This window comes from Natator depressus, chromosome 8, assembly GCF_965152275.1.
Source record: "Natator depressus isolate rNatDep1 chromosome 8, rNatDep2.hap1, whole genome shotgun sequence".
Classification (NCBI taxonomy): Eukaryota; Metazoa; Chordata; order Testudines; family Cheloniidae; genus Natator; species Natator depressus.
This window is the reverse complement of record NC_134241.1, coordinates 41,150,636-41,173,667: the sequence shown is the minus strand read 5'-3', so window position 1 is coordinate 41,173,667 and position 23,032 is coordinate 41,150,636. Positions and strand designations below refer to the sequence as shown.

General features: G+C 50.9%; 1 protein-coding gene across 1 annotated transcript in view; it reads left to right on the top strand.

Annotated features, from left to right (window-relative positions):
- The window catches only part of DDR2 (discoidin domain receptor tyrosine kinase 2), a 152,891-nt gene that overhangs the window by 96,856 nt on the left and 33,003 nt on the right, over positions 1 to 23,032 (top strand). Inside the window, exons 6-12 of the mRNA XM_074960831.1 lie at positions 4,147 to 4,252; positions 5,539 to 5,722; positions 6,433 to 6,676; positions 7,590 to 7,652; positions 16,838 to 16,968; positions 17,599 to 17,809; positions 19,310 to 19,533. Of these exons, the coding sequence (XP_074816932.1) occupies positions 4,147 to 4,252; positions 5,539 to 5,722; positions 6,433 to 6,676; positions 7,590 to 7,652; positions 16,838 to 16,968; positions 17,599 to 17,809; positions 19,310 to 19,533 (1,163 nt within the window). The remainder of the gene's footprint in view (positions 1 to 4,146; positions 4,253 to 5,538; positions 5,723 to 6,432; positions 6,677 to 7,589; positions 7,653 to 16,837; positions 16,969 to 17,598; positions 17,810 to 19,309; positions 19,534 to 23,032) is intronic.

Below are 23,032 nucleotides of genomic sequence, written 5' to 3'. Positions count from 1 at the left end.
CATTGTCCCCTCTTTAGGGGCTGGTAGGGGATCCAGGGCCCAATGGTAGGCAGCTGAGATCGGCACCTTGGGGCACTATGCAGCTGCCTCCCTGCCTACCAGTGTCCCCTCTCCCCACAGGGTAAAATAAAGAACCAAACACAAAATTAAAGTCTGTGACCTTCAGAAGTCCCCAGTCCCTCCCTTGCAGGCTTGAGCAGGTCAGTATCCAAGCCTCAGGCTGCAAGCTTTCCTGGGAGGTGCCTTCCCAGGAGCTTGTACCACAGGTCTTCTCTTGTCCACTGCCTGCCCCCTACTCAGCTGCTCTGCACTACACCCTAGCACAGGCTGGCAACATGATTGTGTGAAGGGCTTTGGCAGCAATGGGGGCTTGTGAGGGCTCAAGACTGGAAATGGGGGTTTGCTAGGGGCTGTGTCAGCAATGGGGGTTTGCAAGCAGCTGTGCCTGGCAATGGGGGGTTGTAAGAGGACATGGCAATAATGGAGGTTTGCAAGGGACCATGTCTGGCACCTTTGGTGTGCAATGGTTCATGGCTGGCAATGGGGGGTTGCTAGGGGCCGTTTCAGTAATGGGGGTTTGCGAGAAGCCATGGCTGGCAATGGAGGTTTTTGAGGGTCCAGGGCTGTGTGAGGGGCCATGGTTGGCAATGGGTGTGTGCAAGGAGCCGTGGCTGGCTACTGGGGTTTGTGAGGAAAAGTGGCAGCAATGGGGTTGTGCAAACGGCCGTGGCAGCAATGAGCGTGTGCAAGGGGATGTGTCCAGCGGTGTGGATTTGTGAGTGGCTGTGGCAATAATGGAGGTGTGTGGCTCACAGTGGGGGTGTGAGGGGGCTCTGGTGGGTAATGGGGTTGGTGAGGATCCGTGGTAGCATTGAGGATTTGCAAAGAGACATGGCACTAATGGGTCTGTGTGAGGGGCCATGGCTTGCAATGTGGATGTAGCAAGAGGGGTTCGCGAGGGAATGGGGCAGCAATGGTGTGGGGGCTCATGACTGGAAATGGGCATTTGCTAGGGGATGTGGCAGCAATGGGGGCATGCGTAGGGCCATGTCTAGGAATGGAGGTTTGTGAGAGGCCATGGCCATAATGGGAGTTTGTGAGAGGCCGTGGCTGGCAGTGGGGGTTTGCGAGGGCCTTTGGCTGGCAGTGGGGGTTTTGCAAGAGGCTGTGGCTGGCAATGAGGGTTTGACAGGGCCCTTGGCTACAATGGGGTTTTGTGAGAGGCCATAACAGTAATGGGAGTTTGTGAGGGTATGTGGCTGGAAATTGGGGGTTGTCAGGGATGTGGCTGACAATGGGGTTTGCGAGCGGTTGTTTCTGGCCGTGGGGGCATGCGAGGGGCTGTTTCTGGCAGTGGGGCTATGTGAGGAACCGTGGCAAGCAGTGAGGGTTTGCAAGGGGCCGAGGCAAGCAATGGAGGAATGATGGGGTGTTCCAGGCCCAGAGGTTCCCTGATGGAAAAGGAGCAGTGAAGGTGAGTCCTCCAAGTAGCCTAGAGAGGCTGCACGGGAGTCAGCCCAATCAGGGCCCAGCAGGCCCATACAAAAGGGGCTGCTGTACAGAACAGGAGTTAGTTGCTGCCTGGAGCTGGAGGAGCAAGGAGGTTGTTCCTGGCTGGTTGAAGGAGCAGCAGGCTCTCAAGACAGAGCATTTGATGGCAGGGACTTGGGGAGCGAGCAGGAGCTCCTGGCTGACAGCTGGATAGCTGAATGCCCTGTGATATTTGTGAAGGAGCTGTGGGAAAATGTCCCAGGGAGCAGTAAAAATGGTAGCAGACTTAAAGGGGATGCAGTGGCATGTGGCTGCTATTCGTAGGTTCCCTAGGTCAGGACCTGGAGTAGTGGGCAGGCCCAGGTCCCTGCTACTGGGGAAGTGGCCTGAGTATGGAACTGGGATATGCCCCTGGAAGGGGATCTGAACAGTTTAGTTGGAAAGCTGGGGCCAGAAAATCCCAGGCAGGGTGAAAGCATTGGCTCCAGGGAGAAAGCCCAGGGGTGGGGGTACAGCCCCTTTGCAGGGTCGGGACTGTTATACAGTCCCACAGTCTTTCAAGGAACTGAGCCCGGGAAGGGCTGCAGCAAGAGATGTTCCAAAGTGGGGTATTGAAACAAGCAGTCCAACAGGGTCCTATCCCGTGTACAGACTGTGTGCCTGGCGGGCGGGCTGAGTCACTGAAGACCTACTGCAATCAGAGACAGTGCCAGCACGTGCACTCAGCCAAGTGCCTGGCAGTGAGGGTCCTCAAAGGGCTGTTTGTGGCAGTGGGGGTTCGCGAGGGGCCATGGTGGCTAATGTGTTTGTGTGAGGGAATAAGATGGCAATGGGGGTTTGCGAGGGGCTGTTGGTGGCCATGGGGGTTTGCCAGGGGCTGTTGGTGGCAACGTCCATTTGATAGGGGATGTGGCTAGTAGTGGGGTTTGGTGAGGGGCTGGCTGGCAATGGGAGCTTTTCAGGGGCTTGACTGGCAATGGGGGTTTGTGAGAGGCTGTGAAAGTGATGTGGGGGGGGGGGAGGGCGGGTTGTGAGGGGCATGGCTGGCTGTGGGGCTATGTGAGGGGGCCATAATATAATGAGGCTTTGTGAAGGGTATGGCTGCCAATGGGGATTTGTGAGGAGTCATGGCAGTAATGGGTCTGTGGCTTGCACTGGGGGTTTGCAGGAGAACATGGCTGGCAACAAGACTGGAAATGGGGGTTTGCTAGGGGATGTGGCAGCAATGGGGGCATGCGGAGGGCCATGTCTAGGAATGGAGGTTTCGGAGAGACCATGGCCATAATGGGGCTTTGCGAGGGGCCATGGCTAGCAGTGGGGGCGTTGCAAGGGGCTGTGTCAGCAATGGGAGTGTGGAAAAGGCCGTGCCTGGCAATGTAGGGTTGCGAGGGGCCGTGCCTGGCAATGAGGGGGGCGAGAGGATGTGGCAGTAATGGACCTTCAGATGCACCTGTTGCTGGCAATGGGTCTGTGTGCGGAGCTGTGGCTGGCATGGGGTGTTTGTGAGAGGCCGTGTGTGGCAATATAGGTGTGCATGGGAGCAATGGAACCATGACAACAGTAGAGGTTTGATAGGGAATATGGGTGGTAGTGGGGGTTGGCAAGGGGCCGGCTGCCCATGGGGGTGCGCAAGGGGATGTGGTACCAATGGGGGTATATGAGGGGATGTGGCAGCAGTGGGGGTGCGGAAAAGATTGTGTCTGGCAATGCTGGTTGGCTTGGGAACATGGCAGTAATGGGTGTGTCCGAGGGACAGTGGGTGTGTGTGCGGAGCTGTGGCTGGCACGGGGTGTTTGCGAGGGGCCATGTCTGGCAATATGGGTGTACACAGGGCTGTCACTGGCAACTCGGGTTTGCAAGGGGCCAGGGCTGGCCCTGGAGGTGTGTGAGGGGACAGGGCTGGCAATGGGGCTTTGTGAGGGCTCCTTAACAGCAATGGAGGTGTTTGCGGGGCCTTGGCTGCCAGTGGGAGTTTGTAAGGCCACATGGTGTCAGTGCCCGGGTTTATGAGGGTCCATGGCTTTCAGTGGGGGATTGCTAGGGGTTGTGGTTGGTGGTGGGGTTTGGCATGGGGTCAGCTGGCAATGTGGGGTTGTGAGAGGCCATGAGAGTGATGGGTGTTTGTGAGGGGCCATGGCCCACAGTGGGGGTTTGCAAGGGGCTATTGGTGGCAGTGAGGAGGTGGCAGCAATGGAGGTTTGATAGAGGATATGGCTGACAGCAGGGTGGAGGAAGGTGACAGGCCATGCCTGGAAGTGGGAATGTGGCAAGGTCCGTGGCTAGCAATGGGAGTTTGTGAGAGGACGTGGCAGCAATGGTTGTGTGTGAGGGGACGTGACTGGCAAAGGCAGGTTGCAACTTCTTAGCCTATACCCATATCTCTGCTGGCATGACATTTTCACTGCCCTATTTGTCAGCCTGGCCAGTTCTCCATCCAGCCATTCTCCCCCTCTATTTTTGTGTGACACTCATACAGCCGAGCCCAGTCTGTTTCTGAGCTCATCCCTGGTCTGTGCTGCAATCTAGAGCCTCTTGGCCCAGGTGGATGTTGCATTGTGCTCTCCTTTTTTGTTTATCCGGGAGAGCTGCTGCAAACCTCTCTGGGGGGGATGCTTGTTTGGGCCCACACTAATTGCACACTGATTGCTCTGGCAGATGGGCTGGTTTCCTACAACGCACCTGCTGGACAACAGTTCATCCTTCCCAGCGGCACAGTCATTTACCTCAACGATTCCGTGTATGATGGCGCTTTTGGCTACAGGTAAGTCCCCAGAGAGCTCCTTGCCTAGGAAGGTGGGGGAGGGGTTTTGGTAATGACAAGCTGCCAATGTTCTACCAAGGGCTCCACAAAAATGATCCCCCAGTGTTGTCCTGTGATTAAACCAGGTTTCTACCAAACAGTTTACGGTCACCTGTTTAAGCTGCTTGACTTGTCAGCTCCTCCAGTTCTGTACATCCCTGAGCACATCATCAGTACTCAGCGAACTAATAGCAACCCCACTCCAGCAGGGATTGTGCCCCTGCAGACAGGAGAACGGGGGATATGCTCATTTGCCCATTTAAACAAGACCGTGTTTTCCTTGCCATAAGCACAGAAGGAAGGAGCCACTTGGCCAACAAAGACGCAAGTTGCTGCCTCTTTCTGAGAAAATAGCCATTGCTCTGGAGATTGAGTTCAGCCCAGGTCATCGGACATGCTGGGAGGCTGTGGAAAGCCCCTGGAAGGGGTGTTGTGGGCTGTGTGACTGAGGCAGCCCATTGAGATCTCTCTGATGTGGAGTTAATAGTTGTTTCCCACAGTATGGGGTCCCTTAAAGTCAAGCAGCTCCTGTGACTCCTCCTGGGAGTTTACTCCACATACCAAAGGCTGCTTGTCACCTCCTAGCCCTCATCAGGTCAAAAAGTCAGTGTAATTCTTGAAATGGACTCTTTGCGGCCCCAACCAATACATTGGTGCTCCCTTCTCTAAAGCTAAGACACCAGTGCCATCAACATCCATGCTAATGAGAACCCACTCCTGCATACAGGATGCACAGTCCAGTGCTTAGCAGCAACCCTACAATAACAGAACCACCCCAAATCCACTAACAGTGGGATCTGTGGACCTAATGGGAGCAGCAAGTGCTGAGCACCTTGCAAAATCAGGTCCTCTTTATTTAGGGGCCTAACTTTAGACTTCCAGGTTTGAACACTTTCGTCTGTCTGTCCCACCCTTCTTGCCTCCCTCTGTCCATCCAGGTTCTTTAATGGCACACAAACTAGCACGTGAGGCCAAGTACTCTACTAAACCACTGAAGGTTGCCCAGTGCTGTGTTAAAACAGGCTGCAATGGCTCTCAGGGGACTCAGTGAGGAAAGAGTTAGTTTAATGATTTTAAGAAGTTATAATGAAAAAAGGCCTCCAGTTTTTTAAAGCATTTATGAACAATGCCCATCCATTCTGCACTCCCCAGTTGCTAGTGGGATGGGGGGACAGGTGGGAGGCAGAGAGCGGGAAGATTTTTGGGTGGACTCCAAAAAAGATTCACTCCCCCTTGTATCTTTCCAGCATGACTGAAGGACTGGGCCAGCTGACGGACGGTGTTTCTGGCCTCGATGACTTCACACAGACCCATGAGTACCACATGTGGCCCGGCTATGACTATGTAGGGTGGCGCAATGAAAGCGCTGCTGGGGGCTACATTGAAATCATGTTCGAATTTGATCGGATCAGAAACTTCACCACCATGAAGGTATGTGGCTCCAGGGGCACCTTTCTTGGTAACATCAGTGAGGGCTTTTTGTGGCCTTGTCTCTCCAAACGTGGGCCCGGCTGTAGAAGGCACGTTCTAGAAAGGCACTAGGGCTCTGACTTTGTCATGTGCCTTACAAAATGCCAATGCAAGGCCTTAGGGTCTAGGACACAGTCTGCCCTACATTTTGGGCGGGGGGGGCTGTGTCAGGGATAGTGAACATGAGTGAGGCAAAGCTAGACATGTTGGCTGTAGCTTCTATGCATGCTACACTGCCCTCTCAGCTGCGCCATGCCTCCTCAGCCCTAGCCACCAGCTCCTGCTCTGCTCAGCCCTGCTCTGCTGCCCCACTTACAGTCCCTCCCTGTGGGTGACTAAAGGGCCACTTCTGTCTGTAATCACTATATTTCTATGGCCTGTCAGCCAGTGACTGGAATGAGACCAAAGACTCACTCCATTTGTGACCTCAGACAGATACAAGTTTCCTATGATGAAATGCTAAGGAAATGTCCCCCACCCCCTCCTCCTGGGCCCCCTTGACAAGCTAGGGCTCTAGGTGAGGGTGCCACCAAGGGCAGGCCGCAATGAGCACAGGGTTCCCTGCATGGCTATCCCAGGGTCTCTGAATCCTATGGAGTTGCCCTGGGCAGTGGGTGTTGCCAGTCTGTGCTGGTGTCGAGCTCACCTGGGACTCTGTTGCTGCCATGCAGGTGCACTGCAACAACATGTTTGCCAAGGGGGTGAAGATCTTCAAGGAGGTTCAGTGCTATTTCCGCTCCGATGCCAATGAATGGGAGCCCAACACCATCTCCTCAGTGCTGGTGCTGGATGACGTCAATCCCAGTGCGCGGTTCGTCACTGTGCCCTTGCTTCATCGCATGGCCAGCGCCATCAAGTGCCAGTATTACTTTGCTGACACCTGGATGATGTTCAGTGAGATTACATTCCAGTCAGGTACTGGCAAAAGGCAGGAGGATGGGGGACCTGGAAGCCACAGCATCCATGTCAGGGAGCAAGGGAGGCTTAGGTCCAGGGACTACCAAGCGATGCGCCATTTGTTCTGGACCATAGAAATGTAGGAACTGCCAGACTGGATCACACCTCAGGTGCTTCTAATCTAGTCTCCTGTACCTGACAGTAGCCAGAAACAGCTGCTGAAGGGGAAGGTATGAGAACCCTGTAGTAGCTGATGGGGGATAATGTGCACCCACATTAGGGCTCATCCTGGTCACTGACAGGCTTAAGCCCAGAAGCAGGAGGTTCAGTGTCCCTTCCCAAATGTTTATAATTATGGTAATTCTGCATATTTTTGATAGCCATATAAATATCCAGTCTCTTTTTTTCTGAATCTTGTTAAATTTTTTTTGCCCCAACGATTTCCTGTGGCAGTGAGTTCCACAATCTAATCATGTGTTGTGTTGTGCGGGGGGGGGGGGGGAGGGAATTTCCTTTTATTGGCTTGGAATTTCTCACCTTTCAATTCCATGGGATATCCACTTGTTCCTGTGTTACAAGGCAGTGAGAAGAGTAGTTTTCTATTTACCCAAGGAAAGTGGGTACTGGGACTACTGTGGTACCAGTAGCTATAGCATTCATCCTGTGGAGGAAAAGGGTTTTGAGGAGAGCAGCACCATGCAGTGGGAATCCCCTAATGGTGGGTTTGTACTTGGAGGCTTTAGAATTCAGACTTGGCTGAGTTGTGGTAACCTGGGCTGGAGAGGGCTAGGAACCTTTGCAGGGCCAGGTAGAGTCGAGCAGGTGCTCTGTGACATGAATTAAGTGCCACAGGTAAAAATCCATTCTGCCCTCACAACGGCTATCACAGGCATGTGAGCGTCACTGACTTGTCCTCAATTCTGTTTCTTAGATGCAGCCATGTACAACAACTCTGGAGCCCCTCCTGAGTCACCCATAGCACCCACCACTTACGGTATGTGGACATTCTGTGTGCTCAAGAGCCTGGTCCCCATCAGGTCTGCAGAGGTGGCATATTCCTGCGAGGAAGGATTGGCCACTGGATAAAATGCAGCCCTCCTATAGACCCCCTGAATTCCTGAAACACATGCCACCCTATTAGAATAAGGGCACCAGAAACCACCTCCAGTCTGAGAGTAACAGCTGCTGCAGTACCCAGAGATTACTCCAATATGGCAAAGCGCTACTTCATGATGACATGGGCATAGAAACACCTCTCACATGATTACGTGGCCTGTGAGTGCCTGGTGTCTGTCTAGATGTGTATGTTGTCATCCATTGCCATGGGATCGAAATGCCTTGCATGGCCAGGGCCCCATGTAGTCCATAAGTCCACAGATGCAAAATGTGTAGTGCAGCGAGCCTCGTACTGTGGACCAGTCCTCCTAAGTCTAAGATTCAGTAGGGAAAAAAAATGTTTCCATCCCTAATGGTTGTGAAGGTAACCTTCCAGGCCCAAACCAAGCAATGTCTTCCTGAGTCTGCAGGCATCTTGAAACAATAGCTTGGAGAGGTGTGAACTGCCCTAGTCACTTCAATGGGGTTTTAACACAACATCGTTTACTCTTTCATGGCTGATCATTTTATCAGAACCATCCAGCTAATGTGATTGTTTCACAATCACAAATTGCTTAAACCTCCAGCTAAAGCAGATCGGAAATTTTCCAATGGACTCATTTTTCTATCAAACTTTTCAAGTTTGAGGAAATTTCATTTAGAAAAAGTTTAGAAAATTTTCAACATTTTAATTTCAAAAAGACTTATTTCAAATTTTTATAATGCATTGTATTATATCATATTAATTAACATAGGAAATACCAGTTACCAAACAAATTACAAAAACAATAGCCATTTTATAATATTAATGATATCACACATTGTGAGAGAGCAAAGGTGGGTGAGGTAATATCTGCTGTTGGACCAGCTTCTGAAGAGCCTACCATTTGGTCTTGGCCAAGTAAGATCTAAGTTGGTCCAATTAAAAGATATTCTTCAAGTGATGGTCGCTGTATGTATTCCAAGTGTGGGTGCACATGTGCGCCATGCACTGGAGTTGAAAGGTTTTCTTAGTAGTGTTAGCTGTGAGCATGAGGGGGTCAACAGAGGGTATAATAGGCCATGTGGGTCGATGCCTCTCCAGTTCCCTCTTACCACTGCATGGCCTGAGTTGGAACCCCTGTTCCTGTGCACTCTTAGCAAGCTAAGAGAGTGATCTACTTTCCATTCCTGTATATAGTTGTACATAGCTGTATTTAGTGTTTCATAGTTGTTCTTCATAGATAATTGTTAGTGTAGATTCTCCCCCCCCGCCCCCCTTTGGAGAACCTCCCCTTGGGACTATGGCCTGGATTCCAGGCTTAGAGAACTGTGCCTCTTGCCCGTGCTTATTTTCTGTGAGCAATGAGCACCAGCGTTGCCTGTACTGCCTCAGCAAGAAGGCACACCTCACAGCCCGCTGTTCGATTTGTAAGTCTTTTCCACCCTGAACACAGAAGGCGTGAGAACTTTGCCTCAGGAAGTTCTCAATGGATGCAGTCATGTGCCCAAGGGCACACTCGTATCTGGAACCACCAGTATAGAGACCGTCACTGGCGCTGAGCTCCCCTCCAAGTACCTCCCAGGCCCTGGATCCGTCAGTACCGAAGGCAACGGACAAGCCCCGCCATGAGGGTAAAAAGCATGGACATGGGCATAAGAGCAGATCCCCAGCCCTGACCACTCATAAGTGCAGCTTTTCCTCCCCAGGCCAGATAGAGTGAGAGGTCACATGCGAATCCCACCTGCCCAGCACCCAACCTGCCCCATGTTGAGGGCAAGGCAAAACACAAACCAGATCCAATGATACCCTCGCTGGCACATGCACCACCCGTCCCTTCAGTGTCTGGGAGCCCCTCAGATTGATTGGCACTGCGGACAATGCCTGGGTCCTCGGGCATGCCCAGAGGGGCGTCATGCACTCCTGGATGCTTGGAGCCGCTCCTCTTGATGAAGGAGCTGCTCCTCCCCCACCCACATTCTCCACTCCTTTCCAGACCTCCAACCACCACCGTACTCCCCTCTCTGGTGGACGAGCCTTTGTTGCTGCTACTGGAGAAGCACGTTGTAACGATGCAGCCTCTGGCAGGACACTGAGAGTATCCATTCAGGACAAATTGCTTAGAACAGGGCAGTTACAGTCGAAGACTGGGGGACCTTTGCACACCAATCCACCCAAACAGAGAGGACTTTGGTTTTACCCTACTGGCTAACCAGAAGTCATATAAGCAATTCCCTCAGTTTCATAGAATATCAGGGTTGGAAGGGACCTCAGGAGGTCATCTAGTCCAACCCCCTGCTCAACGCAGGACCAATCCCCAACTAAATCATCCCAGACAGGGCTTTGTCAAGCCTGACCTTAAAAACTTCTAAGGAAGGAGATTCCATCACCTCCCTAGGTAACACATTCCAGTGTTTCACCACCCTCCTACTGAGAAAGTTTTTCCTAATATCCAACCTAAACCTCCCCCACTGCAATGTGAGACCATTACTCCTTGTTCTGTCATCTGCTACCACTGAGAACAGTCTAGATCCATCCTCTTTGGAACCCCCTTTCAGGTAGCTGAAAGCAGCTATCAAACTCCCCGTCATTCTTCTTTTCCGCAGACTAAACAATCCCAGTTCCCTCAGCCTCTCCTCATAAGTCATGTGTTCCAGTCCCCTAATCATTTTTGTTGCTCTCCGCTGGATGCTTTCCAATTTTTCCACATCTTTCTTGTGGTGTGGGGCCCAAAACTGGACAGAGTACTCCAGATGAGGCCTCGCCAACCTCAAATAGAGGGGAACGATCACGTCCCTCGATTTGCTGGCAATGCTCCTACTTAAACAGCCCAATATGCCATTGGCCTTCTTGGCAACAAGGGCACACTGTTGACTCATATCCAGCTTTTCGTCCACTGTAACTCCTTTTCTGCAGAACTGCTGCCGAGCCATTCGGTCCCTAGTCTGTAGCGGTGTATGGGATTCTTCCGTCCTAAGTGCAGGACTCTGCACTTGTCCTTGTTGAACCTCATCAGATTTCTTTTGGCCCAATCCTCCAATTTGTCTAGGGCCCTCTGTATCCTGTCCCTACCCTCCAGCGTATCTACCTCCTCCCAGTGTAGTGTCATCTGTAAACTTGCTGAGGGTGCAATCCACACCATCCTCCAGATCATTAATGAAGATTATTGAACAAAACCGGCCACAGGACCGACACTTGGGGCACTCCACTTGATACTGGCTGCCAACTAGACATGGAGCCATTGATCACTACCCGCTGAGCCCGACAATCTAGCCAGCTTTCTATCCACTTTATAGTCCATCCATCCAGCCCATACTACTTTAACTTGCTGGCAAGAATACTGTGGGAGACCGTGTCAAAAGCTTTGCTAAAGTCAAGGAATAAGATGTCCACTGCTTTCCCCCCCTCCACAGAGCCAGTTATCTTGTCAAAGAAGGCAATTAGATTAGTCAGGCACGACTTGCCCTTGGTGAATCCATGCTGACTGTTCCTGATCACTTTCCTTTCCTCTAAGTGCTTCAGAATTGATTCCTTGAGGACCTGCTCCATGATTTTTCTAGGGACTGAGGTGAGGCTGACTGGCCTGTAGTTCCCAGGATCCTCCTTCTTCCCTTTTTTAAAGATGGGCACTACATTAGCCTTTTTCCAGTCGTCCGGGACCTCCCCCGATCACCATGAGGTTTCAACGATAATGGCCAATGGCTCAGCAATCACATCTGCCAACTCCTTTAGCACTCTTGGATGCAGCGCATCCGGCCTCATGGACTTGTGCTTGTCCAGCTTTTCTAAATAGTCCTGAACCACTTCTTTCTCCACAGAAGGCTGATCACCTCCTCCCCATGCTGTGCTGCCTAGTGCAGTAGTCTGGGAGCTGACCTTGTTCGTGAAGACAGAGGCAAAAAAAGCATTGAGTCCATTAGCTTTTTCCACATCCTCTGTCTAGGTTGCCTCCCTCATTCAGTGAGGGGCCCACACTTTCCTTGACTTTCTTCTTGTTGCTAACACACCTGAAGAAACCCTTCTTGTTACTCTTAACATTTCTTGCTAGCTGCAACTCCAGGTGCGATTTGGCCTTCCTGATTTCACTCCTGCATGCCCAAGCAATATTTTTATACTCTTCCCTGGTCCTTTGTCCAATCTTCCACTTCTTGTAAGCGTCTTTTTTGTGTTTAAGATCAGCAAGGATTTCACTGTTAAGCCAAGCTGGTCGCCTGCCCTATTTACTATTCTTTCTACACAGCGGGATGGTTTGTCCCTGTAACCTCAACAAGGATTCTTTAAAATACAGCCAGCTCTCCTGGACTCCTTTTCCCCCTCATGTTGTTCTCCCAGAGGATCCTGCCCATCAGTTCCCTGAGGGAGTCAAAGTCTGCTTTTCTGAAGTCCAGGGTCCGCATTCTGCTGCTCTCCTTTCTTCCTTGTGTCAGGATCCTGAACTCGACCATCTCATGGTCACTGCCTCCCAGGTTCCCATCCACTTTTGCTTCCCCTACTAATTCTTTCTTTCCCAGTATCACCACCAGCACCACTCCTTATGGGATGATTGGTTATGAAAACCAATACCCCAGTAAACTGAAGGGGGGAAAAAAAAAAAAGTTCTCCCGATTTCAAAGGTCCAAGCCTTCGACCCAGCTCGATATACCAGTCAGAGCTTACCCACAAATCACGCTGTTGCCAATCCTTTAGAATCTAAAATCTAAAGGTTTATTCATAAAAAGAAAGAAATATAGATGAGAGTTAAAACTAGTTAAATGGAATCAATTACATACAGTAATGGCAAAGTTCTTCGTTCAGGCTTGTAGCAGTGATGGAATAAACTGCAGGTTCAAATCAAGTCTCTGGAGTACATCCACAGCTGGGATGGGTCATTCAGTCCTTTCTTCAGAGCTTCAGTTTGTAGCAAAGTTCCTCCAGAGGTAAGAAGCAGGATTGAAGACAAAATGGAGATGATGCAGCTGCCTTTTATAGTCCTTTTGCCCTGTGGTTTGTGCTTCCTTTGTTCCAAACACAAGCTACCCAGCACATGATAGGAAAAACCTCAGAGTTCTGTCCATAGGCATGTCCCTGCATCCCTGGCTGAGTCCCAAGGTGTCTCTGCCTTCTCTCAATGGGTCAGTTGTATAGCTGATGGGCCTTAATAGGCCATCAAGCAGGCTAGGCAGTGCTGATGCCAAATTGTCTGGGGTGCCACCCAGAAGCACAGCACAAGTTTGAAATACAGATAGTGTAGAGCCAGTACTTTAAATACAAAATGATACATGCATTCAGATAACATCATCATAACCAGTAAATCATAGCCTTGTCATAGACACCTTACTTGACCTCCTTTGTACACGATTTGGTGCCACTATAGGACCTTGGTTGCAACAACGATCTATTGGGTCACAGTTCATATTAATAACGTCACGCACACCCCATTGGTGCATCACAGGCCTCCGGTACCCATGGTCCCCCCTGTTGCTGGAACCATCTTTGGAGTCCGAGGGCCTCTCAGAGTCAGAACCCTCGTTCTTGCTTATACCCCATCTGAGCCCAGAATCACGACCCAGACTGCCGTACCCCCTGGCTTATGATCCCCCTGTGGAGGCCTGGTACCGTTAGCCATGACACCCACTTATGCCCAGGGACCCTTTGTTTTGGCCATACTGGGTGCCCTGGGATCTCTACTGAGGATGGCGCCGTTGGTTTATGAGGAGGAGGAAGATGTAGAACCAGTACTGCTGGTCCACACTGCTGCTGCTTCCTCATTGCACAAGGCGCTTATTCTCCCGGATTGATGACCAATACCAGGACTTGCTCGGGACGATTTTACCCCCCCCCCCCTTCCCCAACTCTCTTGTGCAGCAGCAGCGTGGGCACGACAGCACCTACAAAAACCTACTCCCCCGGACAAAGCAGCAGGAAAATCAACTCCGCAGTGGGACTGGAGTTCTGCATTGCCAATTATCAGGCTCTGCTAGCCAAATAGGACTTCAGCTGTAATAGGCTAGCAGAGTTCAAGGACAAGCTGCCACCACGCCAACAGCAGCAATTCCAGGCCTGGTGGACAAGGGGTGACTGGTGTACAAAGGGCCTCTAGGCCACTGTGGATGTGGCCAACATGTCCTCTCACTCTCTGACGACTGGCCGCAACTGTCCGGATTCCTCAGGGAGGCCCAAAACACTATTGAGGACCTCCCCTTTGAGGAGCACAAACTAGTCACTGACCAGATTGATGGTTCCCTCCATTCCCTGAAGGACTCTCGGGCCACACTCAGGTCCCTTGGCATTTACATCCCAGTCCCAAGATGCAGGCAGCTGCAGCAACCGTTCCATCCCTGACCACCCTCCCCCTACCTGCCCTACTACCAGTGCCAGCAGGTGGCACCACATAGACAGCACCGCACACAACACTCCCCGCCTCCACCACAACCACCACCTTGACCCCATACAAGCAGCAGTCAAAACAGCCGTTTTGACATGCAGGTCAAGAACTGCGAACCTCCCCCCAATGCCTTCCACAGTGCCCAATATTATCTTTGGGGACTGTCTTGCTCTGTTCTCCCACAACTGATGCAAAATCACCATGGACAGTCAGGTACTGGAGATTATCCATCATGGATACTCCCATAGAATTCCTCTTGTTTTCCCCCTCATCGTTCCCCAGCCCAGACTTCCCCTGGGTACCCATCCTCCAACAACAAGTGGATGCTCTGCTCCTCAAGGGGGCCATAGAACTTACTGCCATCACCACCCACTGAGTACAATATCCATACCTATCATTCTCGATTACCTCCTTGGGCTCAAAATGATGAGCCTTGCCCTCAGCTCTACACGGGTCCACCTGTCAGCACTTAATGTCTTTCTCCCTCTGTGGATGGCACCTCTGTTATGTACCCCTCTACTGTCCATTTCATGAAGGGTCTCCTCAATACCTTCCTGCCAGTACTCCAGCCCACACCTACATGAGACCTCAATCTCGTTTTGTCCGTCCTCACAAATGGCAACGTGCTCCCTCTCCCATCTCTCCATGAAGGTGATGTTTCTAGTGGCCATTACCTCAGCTAGATGAGTCAGTGAACTGGCAGCCATGATGGCTAACTGCCCCCCTTACACTGTATTCCAGAAGGATAAAGTGTCCTTATGGCTTCACCCTAAGTTCCTCCCAAAGGTGGTGGTGGAGTTCCACCTCAATCAGGCCGTCCACCTCCTTGTCTTCTGTCCCAAGCCACTCTCTCCCGTGCAGACAGGATCCTGCACTCCCTTGACATCCACTGTGCAGTAGCATTCTATCTCAACAGGGACTTCCGCCTTTCAAGCATCAATGAAACTGTTTGTGGCCATCGCTGACCAGTCCAAGGGCCAAGCCCTTGCCTCTAAGAAATCTCCAAATGGGTCTCCATGCAGCATTCACGGATGCACCTGCTAGCCATCGTACTGCTGCTTGATAGAGTTACAACGCACTCTGTGTGAACACAAGCAACCACATCAACCTGCCTAGTGGACATCTTGTGGCAAGACATTTCTTGTAGTGACATGGCGCTCTGTACACACGTTCACATCCCACTGTGCCATCACTCAAAGGGTGGCTGAGGACACCGCAGTGGGCCGTACTGTACTACAGGCTGCATTTCCTCTCTTCCTTGCACCCACCTCCACACTGATCACTACTCCTCCACAGTTGGAATACATATAGGGACCATCACTCAAAGAAGAGGAGGTTACTTACCTGTAATTGGAGGTTCTTTGGGATGTGTGGTCCCAATTTGTGTTCCAATACCCACCCTCCATCCCCTCTGCTGTGGACTGGACTACTCAGAGCTAATAGGGTCACTGGAGGGGCGTCGACCTGCATGGCCTCTTAGACCCTCGTCTGTGAGCACAAAGGGATGCACGATGAACATGTGGGTCAATGGACACTGCTAAGAAAAGCTTCCAGCTCTGGTGCATGGCGCGCATGCGCACCCACATTTGGAATACAGATAGGGACCGCACATCTCGAAGAACCTCCAGTTACATGTAAGTAACCTCCTCTTATCTCATCCCTTTGTCTCTCTCATTTCCTGGGACTAACGCAGCTGCTACAACAATATTGCAAATGACCTATTATGACATGGCATCATAATAGTCAAAACATTTTCAACTTTTCTACTCTTTATATATAATCTCATTTCAACTTCTGTTTATAATTTTTTTTTTTGAATGTCAAATTTTCCTGCAGAACAGAAGTTCTGGGTTTCAACCCATTCTGCTTCCAGCTCTTCTTCAGACACCCTCTGCGCTGCACTTATGTGGTGTTAATGCAGTGGCACGTTGAACAATAAAGATGTGGGAACAGTCTGAAGCAACGAATGTAATATCAACACGAATAGCACAGGGGATAAAGGCACAGTCAGTGCAGTTATTTCCATAGTCAGTTCATTAATTGCCTCCCTTTTCGTTAAAATGAAGCTTTCACAGACTTTCTAGTCTGTTATGTCAGGATGTTACAGAGTCCAGGGTTGTGGCTGCAAAATGAAGAGCAGTGTGTACCCTGGGCTTTGACCATGTGAGAGAGTCACATGAGTGTGGTGATGGGGAGTCTCGAATTGTTAGTTACAGTCTCGCAATCCTGCGTGTCCCAGGCTCCATGGCCACAGAAGGAATGAGCAGCACTAGTGCAGCAGGGGCCAGCACAGAAGTGCCTCCCAGAGGGCAGGACTCTCTCTGGCCCTATGCATCCCTGCACGCACATCCCCAGTCAATGTACAGGGCGGAGAGCAGGCTCCACCCAGCTGTGCCTCCTCTTGCACAGAGGGATGGAAAATGGACAAAGCATTGGCGGTAACCCCCAGGATGCTGGTCAACAGAGCTGTGCTGCTGTTGTCTGCTCCTGGCAAGGATAGGCTGGCAAACAGGGAACCAAGGACGCAGTGAAGTGCAGAGTACTTTGGGGTGGTGCAGTTATGCACTGCTTCTGGCTGTGGACAGCGGTAAACTCATCATTGCCCCTGTAGGGATGGTGAGCCCGGAAGTAACAGCCGAACAGACTTGCCAGTGACTGAGATCTATGTTTCCAATGAGAACCCAAGTTAAACCCAGCCTCCCAACATCACCGACTTCTGCTCTCTCCTGTCTGCTGACAGATCCAACCCTCAAGGTGGATGACAGCAACACACGCATCCTGATTGGCTGCCTGGTGGCAATCATCTTCATCCTGGTGGCCATCATTGTCATCATCCTGTGGAGGCAGTTCTGGCAAAAGATGCTGGAGAAGGTGAGCAGATCCTGGAGGCTTCTTTGTAAGGGCTCTGCCAGTACTAGGTTCAGTCTTGCAGCTGCACATCAGCCCCTCTGGTGACGTCAGCACAGCCCTGACAGTAATGGAGTTTGTTCAGGGTGAGGCCTAGCTGGGGATGTGCACCACATGCATCCCCCCTGAAGCTCACAGTCAAGCGCATGGACCTGCTTGTGCAGACTGATTTCATCTAGCCACTGAGGGTGCTTCTACACTGGAATAAAAGACCCATGACATGGCCACAGCTGGCCCAGATCAGCTGACTTGGGCTTGCAGGACATGGGGTTCATGGCTGTAAAATTGTTGTGTAGACATTCAGGCTTGGGCTGGGGCCTGGGCCCTGGGTGCCTCCTTCCTCGTGGGGTCCCCTGGCAACTCCCTCCTCCTCTCCCCTTCCCCCCGCCCCATGGTTCAGGGGACTGTTCCCCAGCCGCCCCTGGATTCGGCAACCCTGCCTGGTTAACAGGAAGGTTAACCAGGCAGGGCTGCCAAACAGGACCTTTTGGCCCACATGATTTGTCTTGCTGCTTTGGTCCACTGTTTGTCCAGAGTGAGGAATGTCCTTTGCTGTGTCCCTGTACTTTCTCCTTCTGCGTCCCCATCTCTCAGGCGTCTCGTCGGATGCTGGACGATGAAATGACCGTCAGCCTCTCCCTGCCTAGCGAATCCAGTATGTTCAACCACAACCACTCCTCCTCGTCCAGTGAGCAGGAGTCCAACTCCACCTATGATCGTATCTTCCCCCTGGGCCCAGACTACCAGGAGCCCTCGCGGTTGATCCGCAAACTGCCAGAGTTTGCCCCAGGAGACGAAGAGGCAGGTGAGAATTAACAAGCAAGTTCTATGGCTAACACAGCCTTGTTTGAGCAAACAATGAGTAGCAGAGTGCTCCTGCAATACCCTGCTATGCCTGCTCCGGAGGCATTCAGTCGGGGGTAGTAGTGGCATTCAGTCTCACTCCATCCTTGATCTGCTAGCAAGGAGCACGTGCTCACACTGACACTTGTGGTGGAGCCATTTTTAGGGTCATGTGTATAGTTGTATAAACAAAAAAGTTCCTTTGCAGAAAATGTGTATTTTTTTCTGTGCAAACTCAAAAATTGAAAAATTTCAGCCAAAACATTTTGGCTTCAAAATACTGCTGTAGTGCCTCATGGGAGTTGTTGTTGAGTGTGCCTCCTCTATAGGGTGGTCTTTTTGGTTGGATTACATCAACAGTTTAGACAGAAACATTTCAACCAGGACTAGTCATGCATCCACTGGGAAATGGAGTGAAACCATTTCACATCACATGGGAATCGCATCACACGACAGCCATCCCAGTGGGAGTGACTTTAGACCAATACCAACATGGGGTAAATTTGAACCAACAGCCTCGAGGTCCCAGTCCCCTATCCCAGTCCTAGGCCCAGTCTCCCTGAGCCATGTTAAGATGAGCTGTGTATTTTATTTCATTACAAAATTTGAATTTGCCCTTGCCATGTGCAGTCTGTTTTTAGTGAAATAAGTCTGTGACTAAGACAGTTCAGACTGCAAGTATTTCAACTTAATATGGAATTTGACATTTGTGCTGTGTTGGTTAGTTACCTGTTTATCAAAGATCTGGAAAAGTGAAGTGGCAAAACTGTGCAAATGATAAAATTATTTAATGGTAATACATAGCTCTTGGCTAGGACTTTCCATCTGGAGACCTCAAAGCATTTTACCAAGCAGTTCAGTATCATTCATTATCTTCATTTTACACTTGGGGAAACTGAGGCACAGAGTAGGGCAGTGACTCTCCCAAGATCACCCAGCAGCAGAGCCAGGCATAGAACATGTTTCCTGCATCACAGTGTCCTGTCTGCTAGCCCACACTGCCCCTTTTCAGATTAGCCAGGACTGGAGGAGGAACTTCCCAGGGATTTAACCAGGCTGGGGGAATGGGCAGCATGATGTCAGACTGAAATTTAATATTGACAAATGCAAAGTCAGTTGCATGGGAAGGAACAATTAGAACTGCTCCCAGCCATGGATTTGAAGAGTTTGCTGATGCCTTCTGAACACGAGGCACAAGTTCTGGATGAGGATGCTACTGGCTTCCCCTCTCTCCCCTTGTCACCATGGCACCAATCATAACCGGACCTGGAAACTTGGAGTGAAGTTTCAGGGAGCTGAGAAGACTGTACAGGTCTCAGACCCCTTTAAGCTCCCCCAAAGCCTGGTCTGTCCTCACCTGGCATCTGGGAAAGCAGATGGCCCAGAGCATTCTCTATGTGACTTGGGCTCCAGGGGAAAAGTGCTGAGTATCTGAGGTGCTCTTGTGCTCTTTTCTTCCCAGGCTGCAGTGGAGTCCTCAAACCCGCCCAGCCAAGTGGCCCTGAGGGAGTCCCCCATTACGCGGAGGCTGACATTGTGAATCTGCAGGGGGTTACAGGCAGCAACACCTACTCTGTGCCTGCCATCACTATGGACCTGCTCTCTGGCAAGGATGTAGCTGTGGAAGAGTTCCCTAGGAAACTGCTAACCTTCAAGGAGAAGCTTGGAGAAGGCCAGTTTGGGGAGGTGAGTGTCTTGTCATGGGCTCTTACGTTCTCTCCAAGTCCTGTCTGCTCCTTTGTGCAGTTGTTAGGATGGACCAGAGTCCTGCTGGAACACAGCCAATGACAACAGTGTTCTTCCACCACCAGAGAAAAATACACCCTGGGGGTGCTGAAGGAGATAAAGGGATCTCTGGTGAGTCACCTGCTGTATGCAGGTAGCCTGCAGCAGAACCACTTTGGGGTCTGGTGGGGTTGTTTCTTGAAAGCTAAGCTGAATGAGCCTCAGTCAGTACCTGGGATGGGGGATCTCCAGGGCCCAGCTTGATGCTGCAGGAAGTGATGTATTGTTGTTCAAAAGGTGGTATTTGTCCCTGTAAGTAAGTGCTGAACAAATGCCCATGACTGTAAAATGTGCTGCCCAATTATTTCCTAGGTGCAGGATAAAGGGGTGTTGCCTTTGCCTTCTAATTATATCCCCAAAGTTCATTGTTTGTACCATGAATCATGATAACCCCTGTAGCTTGCTCTCCAGTGTGCTGCCTTCCCGCTGACTTCACATCCCTCCCCTCCCCCAACTTGGTATGTCAATGACTCCCATTGCATTAACCTACAATCCTTAAATTACATGTGGACCCACAGAGAGAGGTGAATAAACATCCTTTGGCAGAAAACTGTTAACTCTTCATGCTTTACACTGAGGGTATGTCTACAGTACGAAATTATTTCAAAAAAATTATTCTATTCGAATTTTTGGAAGCTATTTTATACATTCGATCTTCTGTGTCCCCACTAAAGCGCGTGAATTTGGCAGAGTGCGTCCACAGTACCAAGGCTAGCATCGAATGTCGGAGCGGTGCGCTGTGGGTAGCTATCCCACAGTCCCTGCCGCCCATTGGAATTCTGGGTTAAACTCCCAGTGTATGTTGGGGCAAAAACATTCTCGCGGGTGTTTCTGGGTGTGCGTCATCAGAAAGCTACGGCAGACAATCATTTCGCGCCTTTTTGGCGTGCAGACGCCATACTGCTTTCAGCAGGTGGTGCACCACTGCTCTCCTGCTACTATGATTCCACCTCTCATTTCCACTCATCTTCCTATATAATCTCTACTATCTACTCTTTCTCTTCCTCATCGAATGCTTCTGCTGCCAACTCTGCTCAGCCATCGTGAACCGAACAGCACAGCTTCTGCTGCCAACTCTGCTCTCCCGCTATTGCCGCGCTTCCAAGCTTCTCCATGCTGTCTGTCCTGGGCTCCCACCTCCATGAAAGCTACAGAAGACAACCATTTTCAGCCTTTGTTCGGCTACCGTGAACTGAACAGCACAGCTTCCGCTGCCACTCTGCTCTCCTATGTTTCGCGCCCTTTTTCCAGGATTACCCGTGCAGGCGCCATAGCCATGGAGCCTGATCAGATCTCTGCTGCAGTTTTGACCATTGTAAATACCTCGCGCATTATCCAGCAGTATGTGCAAAACCGGGCGAGGAAGCGACGACAATGCGATTATGGTAATGATGAGGACATGGCCACAGACGGCACGGCATGTGGTGATTGGGAGATCATGGTGGTGTTGGGCCATGTTCGTGCCGTGGAACGCCGATTCTGGGCCTGGGAAACAAGCACAGACTGGTGGGACCGCATAGTGTTGCAGGTATGGGATGATTTCCAGTGGCTGAGAAACTTTCGTATGCATAGGGCCACTTTCATGAAACTTTGTGACTTGCCGTCCCCTGCCCAGAAGCACAAAGACATCAAAATGAGAGCAGCCCTCACAGTTGAGATGCGAGTGGCCATTGCCCTGTGGAAGCTTGCAATGCCCGACAGCTACCAGTCAGTCGGGAACCAGTTTGGAGTGGGCAAATATACTGTGGGGGTTGCTGTGCTGCAAGTAGCCAATGCAATGATTGACCAGCTGCTATCAAGGGTAGTGACTTTGGGAAATGTGCAGGTCATAGCGGATGGCTTTGCTGCAATGGGATTCCCTAACTGTGGTGGGGCCAAAGACGGAACCCATATCCCTATCTTGGCACCGGAGCACCAAGCCGGCGAGTACATAAACCGCAAGGGGTACTTTTCAAAAGTGCTGCAAGCACTGGTGGATCACAAGGGACGTTTCACCGACATCAACGTGGGATGGCTGGGAAAGGTGCATGACGCTCGCATCTTCAGGAACTCTGGTCTGTTTGAACAGCTGCAGGAAGGGACTTACTTCCCTGACCAGAAAATTACTGTTGGGGATGTTGAAATGCCTATAGTTATTCTCGGGGACACAGCCTGGCCCTTAATGCCATGGCTCATGAAGCTGTACCCAGGCACCCTGGACAGTAGTAAAGAGCAGTTCAACTATAGGCTGAGCAAGTGCAGAATGGTGATAGAATGTGCGTTGGGACGTTTGAAAGCGCGCTGGCGCAGTTTACTGACTCAGTTAGGTCTCAGCACAACCAATATTCCAATTGTAATTGCTGCTTGTTGTGTGCTCCACAATATCCCTGAGAGTAAGGGGAGATATTTATGGAGGGGTGGGAGATGGAGGCAACTCGACTGGTGGCCAGTTTCACACAGCCAGACAACGGGGCGATTAGAAGAGCGCAGCAGGGCGTGCTGCACATCAGAGAAGCTTTGAAAGCCAGTTTCATGCCTGGCCAGGGTACGGTGTGACAGTTGTGTTTGTTTCTCTTAAAGTTACCCACCCCCTGTATATATATGAAAGGAAATAAAGTCACAATTGTTTAAAAACCATTCTTTATTATTTGTTGCACAAAACATTGAGAGAAATCAGGAGCTAGATGTGGGAGGAGGGGTACTGGTTTAGGGGGGTGGAGGAGGAGGGAAGGACAAGTCCAGAAACCAAATCAAAATTTAGGATATGCCAGCTTTCTGCTGCTTGTGCAATCCTCTGGGGTTGACTGTGTGGGTCCCTGTAACCTCCCCCCCTCGTGTTATTGGGCGTCTGGGTGAGGAGGCTATGGAACTTGGGGAGGAGAGAGGGTGGTTATTCAGGGGCTGCAGCGGCAGTCTGTGGTCTTGCTGCCTTTCCCTCATTAGATCCACCATACAATGGAGCATGTCAGTTTGCTTCCCCATGAGCTTGACCATAGCATCCTGCCTGCTCTCATCGCGCATGTCCCTCCTCTCTTCGAATTCATGTAACGCTTTACGTGACTCATCCCAGACCAGGGGGATGAGGTGGACGAGGCTTTCTTCCGGTAACTAACGGAAGTTACTAGATCGAAGGCCCTGGTTCTCATGGGAGACTTCAATCACCCTGATATCTGCTGGGAGAGCAATACAGTGGTGCACAGACAATCCAGGAAGTTTTTGGAAAGTGTAGGGGACAATTTCCTGGTGCAAGTGCTGGAGGAACCAACTAGGGGCAGAGGTCTTCTTGACCTGCTGCTCACAAACCGGGAAGAATTAGTAGGGGAAGCGAAAGTGGATGGGAACCTCGGAGGCAGTGACCATGAGATGGTCGAGTTCAGGATCCTGACACAAAGGAAGAAAGGAGAGCAGCAGAATACGGACC